Source organism: Serinus canaria, chromosome 12 (genome assembly GCF_022539315.1).
Source record: "Serinus canaria isolate serCan28SL12 chromosome 12, serCan2020, whole genome shotgun sequence".
In the NCBI taxonomy this organism is placed as follows: Eukaryota; Metazoa; Chordata; class Aves; order Passeriformes; family Fringillidae; genus Serinus; species Serinus canaria.
This window is the reverse complement of record NC_066326.1, coordinates 3,282,201-3,305,386: the sequence shown is the minus strand read 5'-3', so window position 1 is coordinate 3,305,386 and position 23,186 is coordinate 3,282,201. Positions and strand designations below refer to the sequence as shown.

The 23,186-nt window shown below is 44.0% G+C and overlaps 1 protein-coding gene across 2 annotated transcripts in view; it reads right to left on the bottom strand.

Moving 5' to 3' along the window:
* Positions 1-3,959: 3,959 nt before the first annotated feature.
* Positions 3,960-23,186, bottom strand: part of PDZRN3 (PDZ domain containing ring finger 3) — a 131,037-nt gene continuing 111,810 nt past the window's right edge. The window contains exons 4-10 of one of the 2 annotated variants that reach the window (XM_030228159.2): positions 20,720-20,961; positions 17,994-18,081; positions 10,668-10,766; positions 10,056-10,118; positions 8,830-8,931; positions 7,642-7,758; positions 3,960-6,763 (exon numbers count right to left, since the gene is read on the bottom strand). In XM_030228159.2, coding sequence (XP_030084019.2) covers positions 5,213-6,763; positions 7,642-7,758; positions 8,830-8,931; positions 10,056-10,118; positions 10,668-10,766; positions 17,994-18,081; positions 20,720-20,961 — 2,262 coding nt within the window. In that variant the 3' untranslated portion in view covers positions 3,960-5,212. The remainder of the gene's footprint in view (positions 6,764-7,641; positions 7,759-8,829; positions 8,932-10,055; positions 10,119-10,667; positions 10,767-17,993; positions 18,082-20,719; positions 20,962-23,186) is intronic. The other variant, XM_050979389.1, reaches the window with a different exon arrangement.

Sequence of the window (23,186 nt, the reverse complement as noted above, 5' to 3'; positions counted from 1 at the left end):
TGGCTCCACTGATTTGGCTCCAATGATTTTTTTTATGCTATTGGCATTACACTTTTGTAAATTAAAACCCCAATTGGAGCATTGTTGCCAAGTCATTATTAATTGATTTGATTAAATCTCCTGTAAGAAGCATTCTGTGTCAGAAGATGACAGTTGTTCATAGGAAACTGGTAGAACCTTGTTCCCATTTTGATCAGTAAAAAGCATTGCAGTTGTGCACTTAGAGCCACAATGCTGATGTACAAATTTAGGTAAAAGAAATCAGGTAAACTTTTAATTCAGAGCATTCAAAACTGGCAGCTTGACTCCAGTAGAACAGACACGTGGCTTTTAAATCAATTTTGGGTTTTGTTCTCTACCTAGTTCTCAGAGTAGGCGACTGCATTTGTTATGCTGCAGGAATGAGGATGTTTCTAGTATTTTTGGGTATTTAAGGATTCCAGCAAGAAGCTTTAGACCCAAGAACCCTGAGCAGGACTTGCTGCCTGTGACCTCACTTCATGGTCAGTCCTGCAGCAGCTGCACAATTCATTTTGAGCTCGGGCACAGATCCCCTGGAGCTTCTGGAGGAGGGCACAGGCTGGGAGGGCAGTGTTTAGCAGGGCTGCAGGATGGGTTTTTCTCAAGCAGTGACCATTAGAAGGTCTGTGGGAGGTGTGCAGAGCAGCAGGAAATGCAGTTATGCTGTGATGGCCTGTCCCTTCAGACACTTCAGTGCTACAGTGCAGGGTAATTAACTGTGGAAGTTAATAGAGTGTTTCAAACCCTCTGGGGCTGCTTGGAGTGCTTCAGCTCCAGAAGTGGCTTTGTGGCAGGCCTGTGCATTAAAGCCCTCATGCTTGAGCATGAAATCAGCCCAGGTCCCCTTTCTTTGGGACCCCTTCCATTTGATAATGTTAAATCCACACCACTGTCTCCACCACCCTCAGCTTCTCCAGTGGCCAATCCTGTGGCTCTGCAGACATGATCTGATGGTGAGATCTCCCCACAGAAACCCCTGAGTCTGGTGCTGCTTTGTGCCACTGCAGACCCCTGGAGGAAAGGCAGGCTCACTCTGCACGTTTGCATTCAGGCAGAGAACTCATCTCCACACAAACCCTGCGGGGCTGAGCTGCAGGAAGCACCACTCTCCCAGCTCAGCTCTGGCTGGGAGCTCACAGAGCTGCTCTCCTGAAACCCCAAGCAGAATCTTTGCTATTTTGTCACATCCCACAATTTACATCCAATAAAACCAAGGGCCTTGGGGTGGAGGTGCAGCATCTGCTGTGTCAGTCTCTGCCTCACTTTTGGTTTTTGAGTTTTCTAATTAGTTTATGTTCCAATAAATCCTTAATACAAAAACTGCTTTAAAACAATTGAAAATAAAACAAAGAGAGGAATTTAAATTGCTTATGGCTTGCTTTGTGTGGCTTCCAGGCATTTGAGCAATTTTGCTAACAAGTATCCGGTAACCTATTTCCAAAGGCCACTAGCAGATAATTATATTTGGTTAATTTACATACTTTCAGTTTATAATCCTAATTAGTTCTCCAACCAGTAGTCCCTAGGCAATATGTAGTCTTACCTCATTTTATTTGCCATCCCTACTGTGCAAGTTCTCTTAATTTACAAAAAAATGCTGTTAGGTTTGGTTCAGGGCTTTCCCATTTCAGTGCACATCTAAACCTGGCGATTCCATGCCGCTTTCAACCCGATGTGCAAAGAAGTATTTTACATTTTTATAGATTTTTACATCTGGGAGACGCTGTGCTGCTCAGGGAAGCTGACCCCAGTTTGACACAGAGCCTGTTTGCAGTGCAGAGAACCAGCCAAATTCTGCACCAGCCTGTATCCAGGGTGTCCCCCTCGTCACCTCTGGTGGGATGGGGCTCCCAGGGGATGGGGCTGAGGTGTTGCCATAGCAGGAGCAGGGACAATGAGTGACAATGTCATCCCTGCAGCAGCAGGAATGTGCAAGGGCTGTGGGAGAATCTCCAGGAGCTGCACACACACATTCTGGTTAAACCTCTCAGCCTGGCAATTCCTTGCTCCCTCTTGGTGTATTTAGGATCTCTCCCTGCACTCTTGTTATTCTGGGATAATTTTGCACTCAGGCTTGAGGTGATGCTCGGTGAAGGGGCTGAGGAGGAAGCTGGATATGAAGTTTTATACTTCCAGGTTTAAATGAACTTCAAAAACCACTTGGAATGAGCATGGCCAGGGAAGGAGCACATCTCCCAGTGCTGATCCCTGCAGGACTCTGGAGCTGTAGCTGTGTCCAGGCAGGACCAACCCACCACGCTGTCCCACAGGAGGGTGGCTGTGGTGGAGGGTTTTGGATACAGCCTGTGGTAACCCAGGGACAAAACCTCTGCTGCTGCCTGGAGATTCCTGGTATGAGAGGTCAGCACAATTCCCAGTGTTATCTTTTAAGCACTTTTATGCACTACACTGTCATTTTTAGAAAAACTGTTGGGTGAAATATTTCCTCTTAGGTATCCAAGGCTGCTTTTAGTTGGATTCATTGCTCTGTAATGTCAGGTTTGGATTAACGTTATGGTAATTTCCAGTGTTTCCTTGCAAGCAATAAAAAGAGCCCAAATCTCCCTTTTCAACACCTCATTAAGTACTTTGATAGGGCAATGAGAGCTGGGATGACAACTGCAAAAGGAAAAGGAAAATCTTCAGTTTGCAAAGGTTTTGTTCCGGTTTCCAGGATAAGGGGTGGATCCTGTGAACTGATGCTAATGAATAAATCCTAGTGCTAAAGGAGAGAGGTGATTTTTAACTGTCCAAAATAACAAGTGTTTAGCAGGGAAAAGCTCAAAGGTGTGAGAGTAACTCTTGGCCAATAATTTTATTTCAACATTAACGAATGTAAATTTTGTGCTGTGGATGCTTTGTTGTAATTCCTGCACATCACACAGAATTCCCAAACACATTCCTGCTGCTACCCAATGCACAAGATGCTCAGCATTGATGTCCCTGGTGCCCACAGGAACCACTGCATGTGAGGCTATTCCAAAGGAGTCTGTTTTTATGAGGAGCAGCTTGATAATAATTATTCCTCATTAGAACATTTCCAATCTCACTCTAATATTTCCAGGCAGACTCAAGGTGGTTTAGCTGTTTTTCCATGCCTGATTTCAGGAGTGTCATTCCCCACTAATCACAGCTCTGTACACCTGAGTGTGAGGCCTTGAGGAGGGCAGAATTTTGCTGTGGCTCTCACACCTGCAACTGGGACGAACAGAAGATGAACTCAGGGTGAGATTTGGGACAGAGATGGCAAATGTCTTACCCTGACAGCAGGGTGTGAAAATCTGGTGTTTTCCCCACTGTGCCACTGGTGATGGTAACAGCTGGTGCATGTCAGGTGAAACCCCAGCTCCAACAAAGCCAAAAGAGAAACCTGCCACAGACCACAGCAGGACTGGCTCTTTATCCCCAAGGAAAATACAGCCTGAAGATAAATTGGCAGAGGCTTATTGACAAGAACGCCAGGTTACACGGGCTGGAGGGGCTTTTCCAGGTATACAGAAGTTCACTGTGGAGTGTGGCAGACACATTTCATGGAATTCAGTGCTAGTGCACAGTGGGAGCAGATAAAACCTGGACAAATCTGCTGTTTGCTTCTCAATGACAGACAAAATAGGCACAAGAAGCTGCTATTCTCCCCAATTCCAGCTTTGCACTTCTATCACTAAGATTGCAATTTTTGCTCATTTGAGTTAAGACAGAAAAGTCCAGAAGAAAAACTTGGAAGGTTTGGGAGCAAGTTTTCAAGGAAAAAGGGAGGGGATGGGGAATCTGGGAACTATTCATTAATCTGGCAGAATATTCCAATTTATATCTGAATTCTTAATCAGAAATAGAAAACACAGGAAGTAATGTCATACCTCATTGACACCTCTGTTATTTTTTCACCATCTCCTTTAATTTGTATATTTATTTGCTTTAGTTTTTATATGCTTTAATTTATATATTGTCTGGTTTTAATGCAACCCCCACTGAAGGCTGTAGGTGGGGTTTACACCACAAAGAAACCACAAACCAAAGCAAAGCAGGAGAGCAGAAGTTCTATTTCTTTCTTACAAGTCACCTTAAATGCCTTGTGAGCTAAAGATAGGCAGTGCTTGATTTTACTCTCGATATTCCATGTGCTTCTCCCTTGTCTCTTCCCTCAAGAAAATCCCAATCCAAATTCCCCCCGAAGTCAGGATGCCAAATATTCCCTCAGGTTTGGCTCCAGTGGCTGTCCAGGCATTTCTGCAGCACAGGAGCTACACTCCATAAAATTATATTCTAAGTGGTGAAGCCAGAAGGGAATGAAAAGAATTTAAAGTAGTTTGAAATATAAAACAATAATTTATTTTACTTCATTTTACTTGTTAACGTTTGTAGCTAATGATGATTTCATGAAACTGCTTTTATAATTCAATACATTCAAATCTATAAAGCAAACAGTTACTACCATGGGCTTTTCAAATTCCACAAACTGTCTTATATAAACAAATTAGCTGTACATGCACGTTTCTTCAATAGGTTGCAACATTTCCAAACATGCTTTAAAATCCTTTAAAGCTGCATAATAGTGTACTTTGCCTCAGGCTTTTCAGATGAAACCACTATACTTCTTTCAGAAACCTTAAAGAGAAAAATGTTTAAATGTTGAGCATAACTCTAAAAACTGCTGTTTGATAAATGTTAAATATTACAAGAGAATTATTCTAATTCTGAGTTTAAACCTTGAGCTAAGTATTGATAAACAGCACTCTGTGTAGAAGTGAACAACAGCAAAATAATATCACAAAATATGGTTTCACAAACAAAAATACATATGTGCAGTTGCTCTTGTGGGTTCTTGCATTTTTTTTTTCTAGGTAAAGAAAAGCACGGGTACCTTTTAATATGAATATAGTTTAAGCAAATTACCTGTGTAAGTATGGTTAATACATTTCTGATATTTAAACACTTCATGTAAAAGGTAACAAGTAAAAAAGTACAAGCAGTACTGCAAAAAGCACTGCTAATATTGCCTTTGAAGGAGATGGGCAAGCTTCCTCCCCACTGCAGAATGGAGATCCTGGCACCCACGGCTGTAGAGTTCAGTATTTGAACCATAAACTCGGTGACTGTATCTTATATACAAAAATCTTGCCACATTGAACGAGGCATGGATTCCTACCCCACTGGTAGTGTTTTATGTACATAATTTAGCCCTGGGGATGGATTATACAGTAGTCACTGACAGGAAGGAATTGTACACCCGCGTGCCGTCCGGTGACTTTGTTCCGTGGGTTAGCAGTTCTTGGATTGTCATCCAATTGTCAAATATTTTTTTATTCCTCTTCTTCATCATTTTTTTGTGGCTCAGTTCAATGATGTTCATCTCCTTCTTCTCCTCTGCACCTTGCTGCTCCTTCAAGCACTCTAACCTGCTCTGCATCATGAACTCCCGCCGCCTCCTCTGCTCCTTGGCTTTCACCAAGTGCTGCTTCCTCTCCTCCTTGCTCCAGTACCGGCCCATCTTCATCTCACTGATGGCATCGTCATCCGTGGTCATCCCACTGCGCTCCTCCTTGATCTTTATGGCCCTTTCCCTCAGCAGCCTGTCCCTCACCGGCCTCTTGGTGATGTAGCGCGTCCCGTCGCTCCTGACCTTGACCTTCCACTCCATCCTGGGCTCGCTCTGGCCCGAGGCCAAGTCCTTGCACATACTCACCAGGCTCATCTGGCTCTGGGCGTACTCCACGGCGGATTTCTGCTGGATCAGCTGCATGTAGCTCTGGTAGTGCTGGGCGTGGGCAGGGATGTGAGCGTGTTTGTAGGGAGAGTGGTGGTAGGGGGACACGTACGAGCCCGAGGGCTTCTGACCGTGGGTGGGGCTTTTGCTGCCGTCGCTGCCTTTCCTCTCCTTGCTCTCCAGCTGCTTGCCAGGGTCAGGATCTTTAGCAGAGGCGTGGCACTTACCAGAGCTGGATTCGTGGCTCTCTGAGCCAGCAAACGAATTCTTTTGGGAGACATTATAGGCCACTGCCCCCTCGCTGCCTGGGCAGCCGACGCCTTCGGCGGTTCTGCGCAGAGAATTGTCGGGGGAGATCTCCAGCGTCAGCGGCGTGCTGCGGCAGCTCTCGCCCGTGTTGTAGGCACTGGAGCTGTCCTTGTCAGACTTCTCGGGCAGCTCGGTGATGTCCGAGAGCTCGTGCCTGCGCACGTCAATGCTGGTGTTGTAGTTTCGGAAGCCGCTGTTGTGCAGCATCCAGGGCTCCCGGTACTGCTCCTTCAGCTGCTGCATTTTGTGGGCCCGCACGATGTTCAGGCACTCCAGCTCGATGTTGCGCAGCTCCTCGTTGAGCATCTCCAGCTCTCTGTCCACGCTCTCTTGGTCGCTTTTGCTCATCTCCAGGCTGCTGTTGTGGTAGTACAGGCTGTAGGGGTTGGCAGACTTCACCTGGCACTTCAGCTCCAGCAGCTCCCGGAACCGCTCGCACTCGTCCACGGGGATGCCGAGGAAGTCGACGTCGGTGCAGTCAGCTGAGATGAACGACTCGTTGCTGAACTGCATGTCCCCACTCCCCAGGGTGTCGTGGCTGTAGGTCAGCTTCTTCTGGCTCCCCAGGGTGTTGGAGGAGGTGGTCTGATCGTCCCCATTGTTCTCCTGCTCGGAGCTCTCGTCGTTGCGAGTGCTGTCGTCCGTACGCCCCACGCCGCTGTCCTTCTCGTGCTGGTTGGACAAAATCGTGGCTGTGTCTGTGGTGCCTCCATCCTCCTCGTGCTTCTTCTGACAACAGAAACAGCAGGACACAAATAAAAATTATTGCAAGCACGTGAAACATTTCAAAGGGTTTATTTTTAAATAGTTCTCCTAGTCCATCACTTTTTACACTTTGTGTGTCCTACATGGAAAGAGTATTATTGAGAACTCAGGGGAAAGGTGAACAGGCCCTCAGCCTGCTGTGGGTGTCCTTTCCAGAAGAACCTGAGGTCTGAGTTTTACCAAGGCAGCAACAGTGGTAGAAATCACATTTTCAAAATGTTTCTGCTCCCATTTAGGTGCACAACGATATCCAATTGTCCTACAGTGCCTAAGTGACTCCTCACAACATGGGGATGGCACAGAGGATGCAGAGTTCTAGAAAACTTAGGGAAGAAGTCTAGGCAAAAACTGAGAAACTGCTTTAATCACAGCAGAATGATGGAGAATATAAGCCCTGTATCTCTTGCCCTGCATAAAATTTATAATGTAAAAACTTTTTCTTTGCCTTTTTCCCCTTGTATAGGTCTTACTTCAGTCATTTGCCTGAGTTGTCCATTTGGGTTCCAGGGTTTGGGAGACTGTTTCCAGTCTGTGAATGCACATCAAATAGAACATTCTGTAAATCAGCTCTCTGCCTGCTCTACCCACCACACACCCAGTACTCCTCTCAGTGTTAAGGGATTTCCAGAATTGTGATCATGTTGTTGTAAGGGGCAAAACACAAAAGGTACTATTTTAAAACATCTCACTGTGGACAGCCATGTAATATCTTGATTTTACAGAAAGTCCTTTTGCCTTGGTCTCAGTGTCACTTGATACACCAAGTGTATTCAGCCAAGCTCAATATTGAATATTGAGTGCAGTGGGAAGTTTGACAGCCCTGCACACCAGAAGGGCAGTACCTGCTGAAGCATGCTGGCAGTAAATTGCATTGCCTGGTGGTGCTGTTCCTCTAACATGTCCATGTGCAAGTCATCCAGAAAATCATTTCTGTCATCATCCATCCATCCTTCATCCAGCTGTGTGAAAAGGGAGGGAAAAAACAAACCAATCATTGTCAAAAGAATGAAGACTGACATAAATTACTGCTTTTCTTTGTGGACAGTGGTTGGGAAATCTCAGGAGATTCCTTCCTGTGACAGTGCTGCTGTGTCTTGGGAAGGGTCCTGTCCTTGCTAAGTGAGGGTATTGACTGCGCTACCCCCTCCCACAGCTGCCTCCATCTCCAAGAGCAGGGTTTTATCTTCAGCAGCTCTCTACATATGAAAAAACTCAGTCTTTTGATCCGTGGAAATACTTGTAAGAGTTGGGGCAGTTTTGGTTTGTACACAACTTGATGAAGATATGAAAACACTCCAGAGCCCAAAGCTTGAACACACCTCCTGTGAGGCAGCATCAAACTCCAGAAGGAAAATCTAGCTGGGGTCTATAGGACATTTTTACTGCCACTCCTAATTATCCCCACGGGGAAGATCAGAAATACCCAGGCTAAGAGGACAGTGATGATCCTGACCCGGTGTCTGCAGGTGCACTGGCAAGGGCTCTCTCCCAGCACAGGAGCAGAGACAGATCAAACAATGCTGCTCCAGGCTGTTTGTTCTACACCTTTGTTGTGCTAATCCCTGCTCTGCAAAGGGATCTGGTTCAACCTTTTATTGCAGCTCAGGAGGCTTCTTGACAGTATTCAAGTACTTTAAGAGACTGTGTCTGAAGGGCTAAATAAGAGGTGTTTTAATGAATGAATAATCAATAGCTATAGGAATTAAGAGTTCAGCACGTTCTTAAAAACTGTGGCTCAAAACCATTCATAATACCTTGCACTGATGTTTGTAATAGCACTGCAGCACAAATAAATCACCAAATGTCTTAGAAATTGAATTTTAATATAAAATATATATGTTAGTACCACGACTGCTGAATTCCATTATTTTGGAACACAGAGGTATATATTTGCAGTCAAAGTGTATAATATGGTTTTAGGTAGATCTGGTAGATTTAGACAGGTTAAACAATTTGAAAGAATTGCTTTCTACTAAACAGCAACTGTTTTAATTAAGACTCAGGAGAGGGTTTTTTTGTTGCTACTATACCTGAATTTCTGGTCTTGCCACAAGTAAGGAGATATTCTTGCTCTCCTCACTGGAGAGAAGTGCCACAGCTTCCTCTCGGTTCTGCACCTCAATGCCATTGATCTTTAGAGAAAAAAAACATCACCATGAAGGGTTTCCATGGGCAGCCCTGGGTGCTGCTGTGCCCAGCTCCATGGAATGCTTGGCTGGATGGATCCACACACACATCCCCAGCCTTGTGCAGAGCAGTGCTGGCCAGTGTGGTGGTTTGGACATGGGATGCTGTTCCACCCCCCTGCATGGCAGGTGCAGAGCCTTGTTAGGAGGGCAGGAAATGGAGTTCTGGGATTTAGGACATTGGAGTTCTGGGGTTTAGGACACCTGGAGTACTTCCAAAGGAGGAAGGTAGGAAGTGGAGTTCTGGGGTTTAGGACATTGGAGTTCTGGGGTTTAGGACATTGGAGTTCTGGGGTTTAGGACATTGGAGTTCTGGGATTTAGGACATTGGAGTTCTGGGGTTTAGGACACTGAAATTCTGGGGTTTAGGACACTGGAGTTCTGGGGTTTAGGACATTGGAGTTCTGGGATTTAGGACATTGGAGTTCTGGGGTTTAGGACACCTGGAGTACTTCCAAAGGAGGAAGGTAGGAAGTGGAGTTCTGGGGTTTAGGACATTGGAGTTCTGGGGTTTAGGACATTGGAGTTCTGGGGTTTAGGACATTGGAGTTCTGGGGTTTAGGACATTGGAGTTCTGGGATTTAGGACACTGAAATTCTGGGGTTTAGGACAATGGAGTTCTGGGGTTTAGGACACTGGAGGTCTGGGGTTTAGGACATTGGAGTTCTGGGGTTTAGGACACTGGAGTTCTGGGGTTTAGGACACTGGAATTCTGGGGTTTAGGACACTGGAGTTCTGGGGTTTAGGACACTGGAATTCTGGGGTTTAGGACACTGGAGTTCTGGGGTTTAAGACATTGGAGGTCTGGGGTTTAGGACACTGGAGTTCTGGGGTTTAGGACACTGGAATTCTGGGGTTTAGGACATTGGAGGTCTGGGATTTAGGACACTGGAGTTCTGGGGTTTAGGACACTGGAGTTCTGGGGTTTAGGACATTGGAGTTCTGGGGTTTAGGACATTGGAGGTCTGGGGTTTAGGACATTGGAGTTCTGGGATTTAGGATATTGGAATTCTGGGGTTTAGAACATTGGAGGTCTGGGGTTTAGGACCTGGAGCACTTCCCACAGGTACCTGGATGATGCGATCCCCTTCCCGCAGCCGCCCGTCCTTCGCCGCGATGCTGTTGGGATCAATCTGCAAAATAAGAGAACTCTCAGTGCTCTGCAGGTTTGGGAGCTCACTATTCACTTCCCCTTCATTCCTGGGTGGTGCATGTCAGTGGAAGGGTTTAGATTTAATTATGAGTTTCTTTCCCCAAACTGGTGCAATTAATTTGAAATGGCTCTGCGTGGTGAAAAAATGTTGCTTTATAAAATTCGACTTTTCTCATGGAAAGGGACAAGGAGAGAGAAATGGGCCCCAGATGTTTGCAAATAAAAGTGTGTGGGGTTTTTTGTAATTTATATTGTTTCAGGAATAATCAAGAATAAAAATTAAAGGGGGAATACATGAAAATACTCTGAAGGCAACATCTGAAATAGAACATTGTTAATATAATGAAGTTTGACTTCAGTGGGAGCAGGACTGCGCCCAGTTTGGAGAGAAGGAAAATAATTAGATTTCTTCCAATTACTGCATTTTGGCTGTTTATCCAACATGGTACAAACAGAGGATAAATGTCTTAACTCCAACAATGCAGCTGGAAAGACAAATGGTATCTTATGGAAGGCAGCTCAATCTTACCTCACTGACATAAATACCCATGTCATCTTCATCATCCGTTCTGTAACAGACAGTGAGGCCAAGCTTGTCCTGGCTGTTCACTCTGTGTAAATCCACTTCCTGAGGTTAAAAAAATAAAAAAAAAAAAAGGAAAATATATTGTCAGTGGGACACTGGTGACTGATGGAAGCAATTTTTCAAATGCAATGAAAATATTTTGCTTAAGTGATATAGTGGATGTCTTTTGATTTCACTTGTAGACGAGGTTAACTTACTGAGCAAAACGTGATTATATGCAGACAATCAATACCTGGGACATTTTTGACCCTTCAATCAATGGGAAGTCATTTTGAAAATAGACCTTTTATTGATCTTAAGGAAGAAAAATTACCTATATTTCATGTGGTGCTAAGACTTCAAAGGCTAAAATACTTATAAAGTATGATTTCAATATTTGTCACAGCTGATACATATTTCCTCATAAGCAGGGTAATTCTCTGGCTTTTCAGACAAAAACCTAATACTCTATTACTTTAAATTGTATAATTTTCATGAAGTCATCTAATAAATTTCTCAAAAGTGTGACTGAAGATCAATATATTGTCAGCAAAGCATTTGGTATTGGTAACAGAAACATAATAAGCATTTCAGTATCTTGCAAGTGTTTGCTTTCAGCAGGTCATGGTGGTCTTGTTAATCTCAGAGACATTTAACCCATCTTAAAAATGTATGTTCTTCCTCTATGCTTTTTATTTCCACGAGGAATTCCTGAGGGTTATTATCTTTTTCTTCTGTGTTTGACACTGGTTGGTAGAAGGGCTGTAAAATCCATGGAGACAGCCCCAGGCTGGGGGATGTTCCTGGCTGGTGACCATCCCTTGGCATCTTTCAGTGCTGCCTTTTTGCCTCTGAGGGATTTCCTGAGGGTTTAAGGTGTTTAACCAACTGACTGTGGCTGCTGGGCTGGTCCTGAGGATGCTGCCTGGGGAGGAGGAAGGGTTTTGCTGCACAGACAGAAGTGTGAAGCACCTGGAGCTGTGTTTTTACCTCCTCAGGTGAGGGGACTGAGTTTTGGCAAAGTCCTGCTCCTCCTCAGGCCAGGCAGATCTGGGCTGTGCTGAAAGGGAAAAGTGGGAGCAGGCAAGGGGACACAGAGGGACCTGAGAGCTGCCCCAGCCCCAGGGCAGACCCTGCACCCTCTGTTTGTGCCTGGACCTGCCACTCCAGAGGAACACTCCTGACAACACAGCTCCTTCTTCCTGCCATCTCTGTTGCTGTGCCATTTGGAAGGGGCAAGGCAATAAAACAAGCTGATATGAATAATTTATTGGTGTGTCTGGCTGACAGCTGCCAAGATCAGCAATCTCGTGTTATTTACTTGTCAACATGTGTAATTTCTTTTTTTCCCCCCCTAAAGAAGCGTAGCTGTAAATGTCAGTGACATTTCAGCTGGTATTTAAGTGGTTTCAATCAATAGTATCCATGGTGAACTGCTGTGCTTTTTTTCCCCCCCTCTTTTGTTACTTAAAGGTTTGAACACAATGCTTTAATAGCGGGGTTTTCTTCACATTTCTAAAGCTTTGGAGCTTTCTAGAGAGGAGATGGAGATTCTTCAGAAGAAAGATGAGACAAAGTGGATTCTGTTCTGATCTCAGCTGATCCTCCAGAAAGTCCCTGCAGACAATGGGTTTATCCTGCATTTACCCTTGGAGTGAACTGGGCTGAGGTGGGAATTTGTGGGTTGAGCCTAATTCAGGCCCAGAACGATTCCCGTATTTCCTGCATACTTTAACAAAAAAGTTTCATTATCTTCAGGAATGCTTTTATATTCATTTGAAAATGTGGCAAGAAATCTCCAGTGGGGCTCATTCTACTGCTTGCCATACTGGCATTGAAAAAACACATATATAATGTTAGAAACCCCCACAAAACCAAACAGAACTGTATGGTGACTTTGGCCATTGATTAAATAAATCCTGAGTAACTACAAACACTTGGAGTGGAAGGAAAAGAGGGAGCAAGCTGTTATTTTCATTCTTATTTGCCACATGTTTTGACTAACAATGGGTGCTTTTCCAACAGTGTACAACTATAAAGGCTATAATAATTATAAATAAACACAGGTTTATATTTAAATTGTACCATTTGAGATGTCACCTGTGATATACTGGAAGGTAATAAATCATCTGGTGAATGAAATAATATATATTTTAAAAAATATATATTACATTTATATTTATATAAATATTTTATATATTTATATATGTATAAGCATATATGTATACATATATTTATATATTTTGAATATATATTTTGAAAGGAAAAAAGCTGTTTGTTCTTTAAAAACACACAGAAATAAAGCAGGAAGAAAAGCTAGAGCAGAAAAAATTTATAGAGCAGGTATTTAGAACCTGAATTTTTATGAGCAATTAGTTGACAGACTTACTCTTGAGTACAATCCCTCTAGTCCTTGGTAGGAAGAGAGAAAGTGGATTTGATGCTCCCCAAATATGATAATTTTATGAACTTACACTTAGGAACAGCTGCTTTCTGTGGGTCTTTGCGTCAGTGAAGTTTTAATATAATCATAAAGGTTTGAAATATTTGAGAGATAAAAGTGTGCAATTCCAGTTGGAGTTGAAGAATCAACACCAGAGTCTTCAAAGCAAAGGTTATTTTCCATATTCAGAGGCAAGTCTGTGTAATGCAGGGATACATGAAAGGGGAAAACAGAAAACTGGCACCTGCAAGCACAGGTATTATGGCAGCTTGAGTAATTGTACCAGGAGTTAATTAGAGAGAGGAAAATGAATATGGGCTGGGAGGAGTTGAAAAGTGTAGGTCCCTGTGTTTGCAATGCCACAGGACTTGCCATTTGTCACAGCTTTGTCTCAGGGGCTGCACTCCTGGGCACTGGAAGGGGCAGACTGAGGTGATCCCACAGCTGCTCTGCAGGCACAGAAAGCAGCTGGCAGGCAGAGGTGGGAATGCTGGGGCTGGGTTAATGGCATAAATGTGAAAATTCCATCCATGACAACTTCTACACTGGCAGATAATTCAAATCTGCTCCTTCAGATCAGGTAAAAGTGACATTTTGAGAGATGTTCAAAGGAGGATTTGGATGCTCTTTCAAAATAGTCTGTGCAAGAGAAGTGTCTGAAAGATTATTGGCTGCTCATCAAATGCAGAGCCAAGGAGGGCTCACAGAGCTGGTTGCTGAAATCCATCTGGCATTTACAGCAAGACAAGAAGAAATGAACATGCCCTGTGACATTATACCTGCAACCACTCATCATAATGAATTAGGAGCAAGTGATAATAGTAAATTAACCTCTATAAGCTCAGAAGATCCTTCATTTGCAGAGGATTATTGAATTATTGTACTGCTGATTTAGAATTATGGCCTGCCTGCAGATTTATAAAAATCAGAGTCCTTTCTCTAACAAGACAGAAATGAGCAGTGGAGATCTGAAATGACAGCAGTGGGTAAGAACAGCTCAGTCTCTCAGAAAGCCTCACCCACAGCTTGCAGGATAAGTGCTCTGTCCTTCTCCCTCTCTCTGTAAAATGTGGTGGATTTGTTTTTCCTGTGCTGACCTCTGCCATACCTGACCAGCAGGGTTCCCTTTTTTGTGCTTCCTTTTGCTAGGTTTCACACAGAAAAGAAAGTCAGGGAAATAAATAAACATAAATAACTATTTCCTTTTATACTGCATTAGGTGCTCTCGCTAATTTTTGGTAACTGACCCTGCCAGAGCAGGAGGGAAAATCTTCTTCATGCTTTCTTGAACCTAAGAAAGTAATCTGTATTTTTGTATTTTCATATCAAAGTGGTTTTCAACACAGGTAAATGGAAAAGAATCCCACCCTTTCCCTTTTCAAGGGAGAAAAGGCTATAAGCCAGATTTTCCTTCCAAAATTCTCTGCTCCAGAGAAGCAGAACTCCACCTGGAGGCTCCTGTGGCAGCCCAGCTCTGTGATGGGAATCCTCTGTCAGACCACAGAGCCTGGACCAGCTTTAATCAGTGGTGCTGGGGAAGGGAAGTGCTTCTCACCCTGATGAAAAGAGGTTTGGGATGGCTCAGTAAGATAACTTGGAGGATGCCAGGCTCTCTGCCAAGCAGATGGGCAGAGCTCCACAGCTCAGACCTTTCTCACACAGCACAAGTGCTGAGGCCAGGCTGAAAACCTCCAGAGAGCTGAGGCAGGACAACTTTTCAGTGCTGCCTTGTGAGCCAGATGAAATGTTTTACCACTTCTGCGTTTGTTCCAAACAGAGAACACACAAATATTTGTGTTAGAAAGTACAGCTGTGAAGCTTTTTAAACCTTTCCATATTCAATCACTGCCTGGAGCAGGCCTGCTCAGGCTGCAGCTCTTTGTATTCCCAGACACAGCACTGCCTTGAGAAGCTCCTGATCTGTGCAGCTCCCTGCAGAGCAGGAGTTTTCATAGAGAAGAAATATATTCACATAAAAGATGCTTTGAAACGCTTTGTAAACCAGGATGGAATAAAAATTGCAGAGTGCCTGTGATGGAGGCTTCCAATTCTCATGTTCAGAGTCGCCTCTCAGCCCCCTTGCAAACAGATTATTGGAGAAGTGAGAGAAAAGTTTCAACCAAAGTAGCAAAGTACACAAAGGGGTGAGCTTGAAACCCTGGTACTCAGCTTTTCCTCTTGGTTTCCTAAAAGCAGTGGAGTATTAATTTCAGGCCTTGAAGCACTTTTTTTGTGCCCAGTGTGTCCATCTTTTGCTGATCTGCTGCTGTGTTTTCATGCTGGGAACACTGGGAGCTGTGCACTGGGTGGGCAAAAAGCTCTTTGAACGAGTTTGGTGTCCTCCTTCCCTCCTTCAGCCTTTTGACAAGAATGCTTCATTTCTGTCCAAGACTGAGAGAGAGTATCAGAGGGAAATTTCTCAGCAGTAGCAAACATTTCATCTAATTTTCATCTGCAAGCTTCACTGACTTTCAGCTAACCATTCAGCTGAGTTCAGTTCTTTTCTTGGAAAGAAAGACCTACCCACAAGTTGCATATTGGGGAGGGTGAAGACAGAAAGTCAAATGGGAGGGAACAAGCCCCTTTTTGATGTAGAATGTTCTCCTTTGTAATGTGAGAAAGTTCCACTGAGAGAGCCCTGGCTTGGGCTGTGTCTGACAGCTGGACAGACTTGTTTGAATAAACATATTAATGCATAACACTGCTGGGGAATCCTGGAGTGACATTATTCTTCCTTTATGAGCCTGAAATGACTTCTGGCTGGGCCTCTGTGAAGAATGAATGTACTTTTAATTTATAATAAAATAGGAGTTCACGATTTAGTTCCTCCTTACTTGTGGCACGGAAACTTCAAAAGAAAAGAAATGGTATTTATTTATTTTTGTAGCAGAGAATATATGGCAGTTACCTCTGAGTCATCAATTTTAAGACAAATGTTGAGATAAAACCGAGAATACAATTTTGGCACCTCAGCAATACTGCCAGCATAAATTCCTTCCTATGGATATTTACATTGGAGGTTCCTTGCGAACTTGGCTATTTCACCTTTTTTGTCTTGTTTGCTTGTTACAAATCACTAACCAGTCAGTTACAGACCATAAAAGTTTAGATGAGGAGCTTCTGATTTAAATTCAAAGCACATTTTATAGACATAGAAACCCAGAAGGCTGAGTTGATGGCTTTCTTACTTTCGACATTCCTGCTGCAGTCAATGAAACAGTGCCTTTGTGGTCTTTTAAAACATATCTATCAAAAGGCAAACAAAAAAGCAACCAGCCAGTTGAGTCCCTGTTAGCACTTTGACCTTACCATTGATCACAGTCTTTACAATTTGAGCAGGAATCTTTAGTGGTTTTTAAGAAACACTATTAGGCTGCAGAGAGTTTCCTAATGTTCATCTGCCTGTGTTACTGGGCTGATCACCTTTTGCCATCAAGTACTATATCAATGTCACAATTATTAATGTTGTGGTTTAAGGCATATTAAGGTTTGGCTACTGGAGTGCGTGTGTTCAAACTGTTTTCAGCTCAACTGGTTGACCTTCTAATGGAAGCACAAGAATTTATCCATAATATTAGATTTCCTAAAAAGTAGATTTTGGAAAGATACTGGTAGAAAACACTGATTTGTTCTACATTTTCCTTTGAGACTGAAATTATATTGTATTTGTTTTTATTTAAAAGAGAAAAAAAAAAGGGCCTTGTTTGAAAAGTAAGGCCTTGAAGTCTGCTAGGTAGCATTTGTTTTACTGGCACTTTGATTTTATCCTGCCTTTGATTTACGTTTGCATACAGAGATGAATTGCTACCAGATCCGCAGAATTTGAGAACAGCTTGCAAACTTTTTATGGGGTTTTAGGCCTTGATCCTGCAAACACTTTTATAGAAGGAAACAACCTGGTGCTCATGGTAGGGCTGAACTCTGCTCCCACTGAGCTGTTGGTAAATCTGCTTTCAGCAGAGCTTCAGGCAGGTCAGCACTGCTGGCTGTGACAAACAGGTGCTTGCAGGACCAGGATCTAAGAAATCAGAAGTGCAAGCCAGCTAAGGGTATAAAATATTCTCTCACTGATGGTCTTGGATGGATCAGCTGGGTCAGACATTGCTGGCTGTATTTAGAACTACTGGGATACTTTGCTGCTATTTATTACAAATAATTAAAACCACTTCACTGGGTCAGTACTGCTTAAGTATCTTCCAGAACTCCACAATTTCTGTGCTGCACCCTGAATGGTTGGGAGCAGGTTATTAAAATTAGGAATGAGAAAACTGAAGATGGACTTCTGATGGGATATACAAGCACTAAAACCAAAAAAGTGTTTTTTGAAGATTTGGCAGGGAAAAGGGCTTGCATACCTTCATGACTGGTTCAACTTTTATTATCTGTAATTTTATATGTATACATATGTCACTTAAGTAATGAAAAAGGGAGGAACAGCTTAATATAGTGGCAAATCTATCCTGGCCTTGTCTTGTAAACTTAACATACTTCAAAATTATATGATCAAGAACATCTGTTTCTCAGCCAGGAAATATTTACGGGAAACTCACACATTGTTACTGTGGTTATATGGAACAGGTCCTGCCACTCAGCAGAGCCTTTCAGATTTTCAGAAAGCTTAAATCAGCACACTTACACAGAATTTAATTAAAGGAATCAATGACTTCATTATTTATGTTAGCTGAAGATCATCAGTGCCTGGCTCACAGTTCAATGGAGTGATAAAGGTATCAGCAAGTAGTGAGCAATGCTATCACAAATATCTGCCTGGGAAAGTCTTTCCACTTCATGCAATTCAAGGACCTTGAGGTGCACATGGAAATGAAAGAGTTACTCAGATTAAGTACCTCTAATTCCAACTCATCCCGGTCCATTTCTTGATGGATTCCTCCCATGTAGTCATTTGGGTCATAGTATTCATGCACGGATGGATGGCTGGAAAAAAAAAAAAGGTATTTTTTAGGACAGCACTCAGGAGTTCAGTGGAACTTGTTAATGCATTCCAAGCTTGTAGGGGAGATGATGGAGTGACCCCCACACCGAGGAGCTGCATGTGGTTAATTCTGTAAGCTACACCACTTACCCCAGTAAGTGTTTTAAATGAAAATTCCATGTACTGGAGGAGGACAGCCTGCTGCTTTTTACTGCTTGAGCTCTCCCACACTTCCAGTGCCTTTACTTTGGAAGTTGTAAGCAGTGTAATGCTCTTGTGATCACTGTTTTCTGTGCTGGAGTGTTTTATCTGCAGTGAAAGTAAACTCCCTGTAATTCTCTGTTAACTAGACACACGTCTGAGGCTATTTCTGTAACAGCATCTGCTAATTGGCCAGGATAGTCAAGTTGTTAGAGGCAGGCAAGATTAATCTGAATGGAATTGGGAGAACTGAGAGGAAACACTGGGAAAAAAATGACTTTGCTTTCATGTGCTGGGTGACAGCACAGCCAGAGAGCTGAGTGTGGCCCTGGCATGAGCAGGGCACTGGTGACCCAGCAGCTGGGATTAATAATTCAGGAACAATATGGAGCTGATGGGGCAGAGGTGGAATAATGCAGGTACATTGCAACCTAAATCACAGGATGATAAAATCATGGGACAGTCTGGGGTGGAAGGCAAATCTTTTCTTAAGGAAAATCTCATTCCACCCCTGCCATGGGCAGGGACACCTCCCACTAGACAATTTGCTCCAACCTGTCTTGGACACTTCCAGGGATGGGGCAGCCACAGCTTCTCTGGGCAACCTGTGCCAGGGCCTCAGAACCCTCACAGGGAAGAATTTTTTCCTAAATGGTTTATCAGGAATGAATCTTTGCCATTTTCTAAGTGCACCTGGTACTAAAAGCCCCTCCTGCAGATGAGGCTGGGAGGTGCAGTGTTGAGGCCCTAGGAACAATCATGTCCTCTCCACAGGCTCCAAGCCCTGCTGTTTGCTTACTGCAAGCTCAAAGCTCCAGCCTTTTGTCAACTCTTTCCACTAAATCGTGCTGCTGTGCTTGAATTTTGAGTGGGCTGGGAATAGGTGGCCGTGCTGGAATGTCTCCTTCGAGCATCAGCAGAGAGAGGCATGAGAGGAGCAGGCACTGCCATGGAAAGGTCCTGGCTCGTGTGTGGAGGTTGCTGAGCTCTGAAAGTCACTCAGGGGCAGTGCCTGTTTGCAGCCAGAGCCCGTTTCCCAGGGGGGCAGGCAGGGATGCCTGGGGAGGCGCCCTGGGCGGGTGGGTGCACACCAGCCCTGCTCTCACCAACTGCAGGATCACCTCAAAAACTCACAAAAGAGGAATCGCTGTGCCTTGACCAGATCAGCCTCTCACACACAGCAACTGAGAGGGTCAGAATCCTTTCCGTTCCCTGCTCCCTGTGGAGATGCATGGCAGGCTGACAGGCAATCTGCAGGGGCTCCTTGGGGAGCTGTTTTCCTCTCCAACAGCATGTGAGGGCGGGGGGTGTGCGCCAGGAGATAATTGTCATTTGTATTTGTAAGTACAAAAGCATCAAATTACCATTAACAATAATTAAAATTTGATCCTAAAACATCCATGACAACACTGGTAAGTAATTTTAGTCCCAGAAAATAACTTATTCGAGTAACAGCGCTGCAGGGTTATAATAAAGTAATTAATACACTGGAACAGAATGCAGCGGCTCTTAGCATTACACAATTTATGGCAGCCATAAAAAATAAAGTTAAAACATAAGCAACCCAAAGAGGCAGTGAGAGGAATTACAAAATGCAATAACTTTATCCATCAAATGCCAGCAAAAAAAATGAGCTTTATGAGGCCATGTTGTGACTCAGTGGCATTACTCATGTGAGTAATGTCTCACTAATGTGTAGGAAAAATGAAAATGCTGTGAGTTATGGCTCAGTGGTGGATGAATCCTGGCTATTTCTGGGAGGACATGTTTACCAGAGAGTGAGGTGAGGCTGTGAACTCATAACACACCCCTATGGAACACAAGTGTGGAAACCCAGAGCACTGGGAATATTTCTCTGTCTGCTCTGGGGTGCCCTGACCTCAGGTCAGCACTGACTTTGACCTTCATCCATGGAGAAAGTTTCCCAGACTTCAAGATAGACTGGAATCCACAAAAGTGTGCAATATATTATAGAGAGCAGTGTAAAGAAATTGAGAAATTTGGTGAGAAATTGAGGTTTTGGGGTTTTTAGTATGTTGTGGATGGAAGCAGGATGGAGGGCACAGGGTGTGGTCCTGGGTTTCTTCTTCACCTTCTTCCTTCTTCTCCATGGTTTTAGGTGGCATTTTGTAATTGGGCAGAAAAGTCCCATTGAGGGCTCTATGGGATCAGTTAATTGGGTTAAAAGGGAAAATAATCCAGGTGTCAGCTCTTAATTGGATAGTTTAGCCTTAAAAGCCCTTGGAACAAGAGATTGTTGGCCATTTTGTGCCTTCTAATGGAAAGCTGCCGAACTCACAGCAGTGAGACTGTGTCACTGATAAACACTGGAGTCCCTACACGAATTACTGTCTCAAGTGCCTTCAATCCAGACCCAGAAAAACCAACAACTAGGACCCCCACACAAAAGGATTCTGAGGCTCAGAAAGCATCACTCACTCTTCGGGCAGCAGGAAGGGGTCCAGCCCGGGGACGGGTGGGCTGGGTGAGCCCATCTTGCTGAGGGCCATGATGTGCTCGAAGGTGATGTCGGTCTGGGTGCCCACATCCACCAGCTGTGGCTCGTGGGCCTTGGCACGTGGGGCCCTCCTCAGCACCTGCACCACGATGGGCTCCTTGGCTGTCTTGAACGCCTCCACCGCCTGCTCGTGGGTGGCTTTGGATAAATCCTTCCCATTGACCTGTGGGGAGAAGGAACAAAGCTGTCAGGGACCCAGGCTCAGCTCCCAGCCGTGCCAATGGTGCCTCAAGGTTCAGCTTTTGTATTTTCCAGCTTCTGTACTGCATTGGAGCTCCAAACTTCATTTAAAATGTCAGCAGCTCTCACAGCTCAGCCCCACAGAACCATCCTTTCCGAGCCCAGCATCAAGCACAGCTCAGTCCCACAGAACAATCCTTTCCCAGCTCAGCACCAAGGACAGCTCAGTCCCACAGAACAATCCACACCCAGCCCAGCACCAAGGACAGCTCAGTCCCACAGAACAATCCACACCCAGCCCAGAGCCAAGCACAGCTCAGTCCCACAGAACAATCCACACCCAGCCCAGGTCCAAGGACAGCTCAGTCCCACAGAACAATCCACACCCAGCCCAGGTCCAAGGACAGCTCAGTCCCACAGAACAATCCACACCCAGCCCAGAACCAAGGACACCACTGCAGCTCCAGCCCAAACAGTGCAAACAGCAGGGGATGGAGGAGAGCAGCCTGGGAGGGTGGGACTGCATCCCCTGGAGCTGGGACTGGACACTAAACCAACATGGAAATGGATCAAAACTTATAAAAGTATAAAAGTTCATGACACACCATCCATTTTGGGCAGAACCACGGCCAGGCTCTTGTGGTGCCCAAGGTGTATCCTTTAAAGGCCTTTTAATAAATCCCTACTTTATTCTTTTAACTCTGCCCAGGCTCTGTTCTAGGCCAGCCTCTTCAGCATCACCAAGGTGTGAGCAGTCAGTGCCCAGCCCCACAATTGTGTGCATCCTCATTTTCCCTCTTCACTACAGTAACTTTACAAATCCTCTGCTCTGCCTTTTATTTTGATAGATTTTACTGGGCTTGCTCTTTGAGGTGAAGTACAAACCAGCACCCCATTTGTTTCTTGCAGATAAGAAATCCCTCAGCCCTTGTTCAGACACAACAAGTTATTGATTCTCCTGGAGTTTTTCTAGTTTTGGTTTGCTTTTTAGACTCTCTGCCTTTTTGCTGAACAAAAGCAAAACTACAAAACTATATGTTTGTGTCTGATAAACAATTTTTCAGATTAAACGTGATGGCAGTAGTCAGTCACTGCAATAAATAACTCAGTTTTAGAGTAGTGGACAGAAATAACAGGAGACATGCCAGGCCATGGAATTGGGGGGCTGAGCAGAGAATTCACACACTGCACTAAATACACACTATAATCCATGTTTAGTCACATTAAAGGGGGGCATCTGAACGAGAACATTACTCAGCACAATAACTACATTTAGCCCATATTTAACATATCTGCCCAGGGCAAAAAGCTGGCTGATATAAAGAAGGTCAACTTGAGTGCAGAACAGATTGAAAAGGCCAAATTCCTGCTGAATTACCTTGTGCAACTAGCACTTTTTCCCTGCTGTCATCTTGGGTTTGCCCTAGGGAGGTGATGACACCAGGATTTTTGTGAAGCCAGCTGAGAGGGGAAGGTGTTAGCATGACATTCACATCACACAAACTCTTGCACTGCACAGCACTGCTCCCAGTTATGCACAGCGTGTGAAGTTTGGCCTGGTCAAATTAAATATCATTAACTCGCCCAATTGAGCAGATTACTTTAAAACAGTTTGTACAGCTGTAAAATTAGGTTCAGCCTAATGTTTTCTCTGGAAAAAGGAAATGCTGATTATGGTTTGAGTTTTATTATTTGCTGCAAATTAAACGTTGCACATTTTACTGTGCGCATCCTATTTATTTTTTTAATTTTTTGTACAACAAAACCCAACAAGCAATCAAAACAAAAGGATCTAAATTGCAGTGTATAATGTTTTTCAGAAATGTGCTGAGAATAACTCTTGAGCAGGAAACTATTTATGAAGATCCTTTCTCCATCTTCATAGCAAAACCTGGTAAAATCCTGCCCAGGACAGATTTCCAGTTCATTCCCAAATGCTGTCATGAACCTGGATTACAGACAGTTTAGCACAGGCCTGCACTTTAATTTAGGTTCCTTAGGACACTTTTATTTCTGCAAATCCACAGGCTGGCATCCTCTTTGTGCTCTCCTCTGCAATTGTTACATAAATAATCATAATTTCAAGGACAGCTTGATGTCATGCAGGCAACAGGCAGCAGTAGCTGCACTGTGCCATAAATTGTTACTACAGGAATTATGCCCAAGTAGTTTCCTGACTATGTTGTCTGCAAGCTGATCATGCCATGA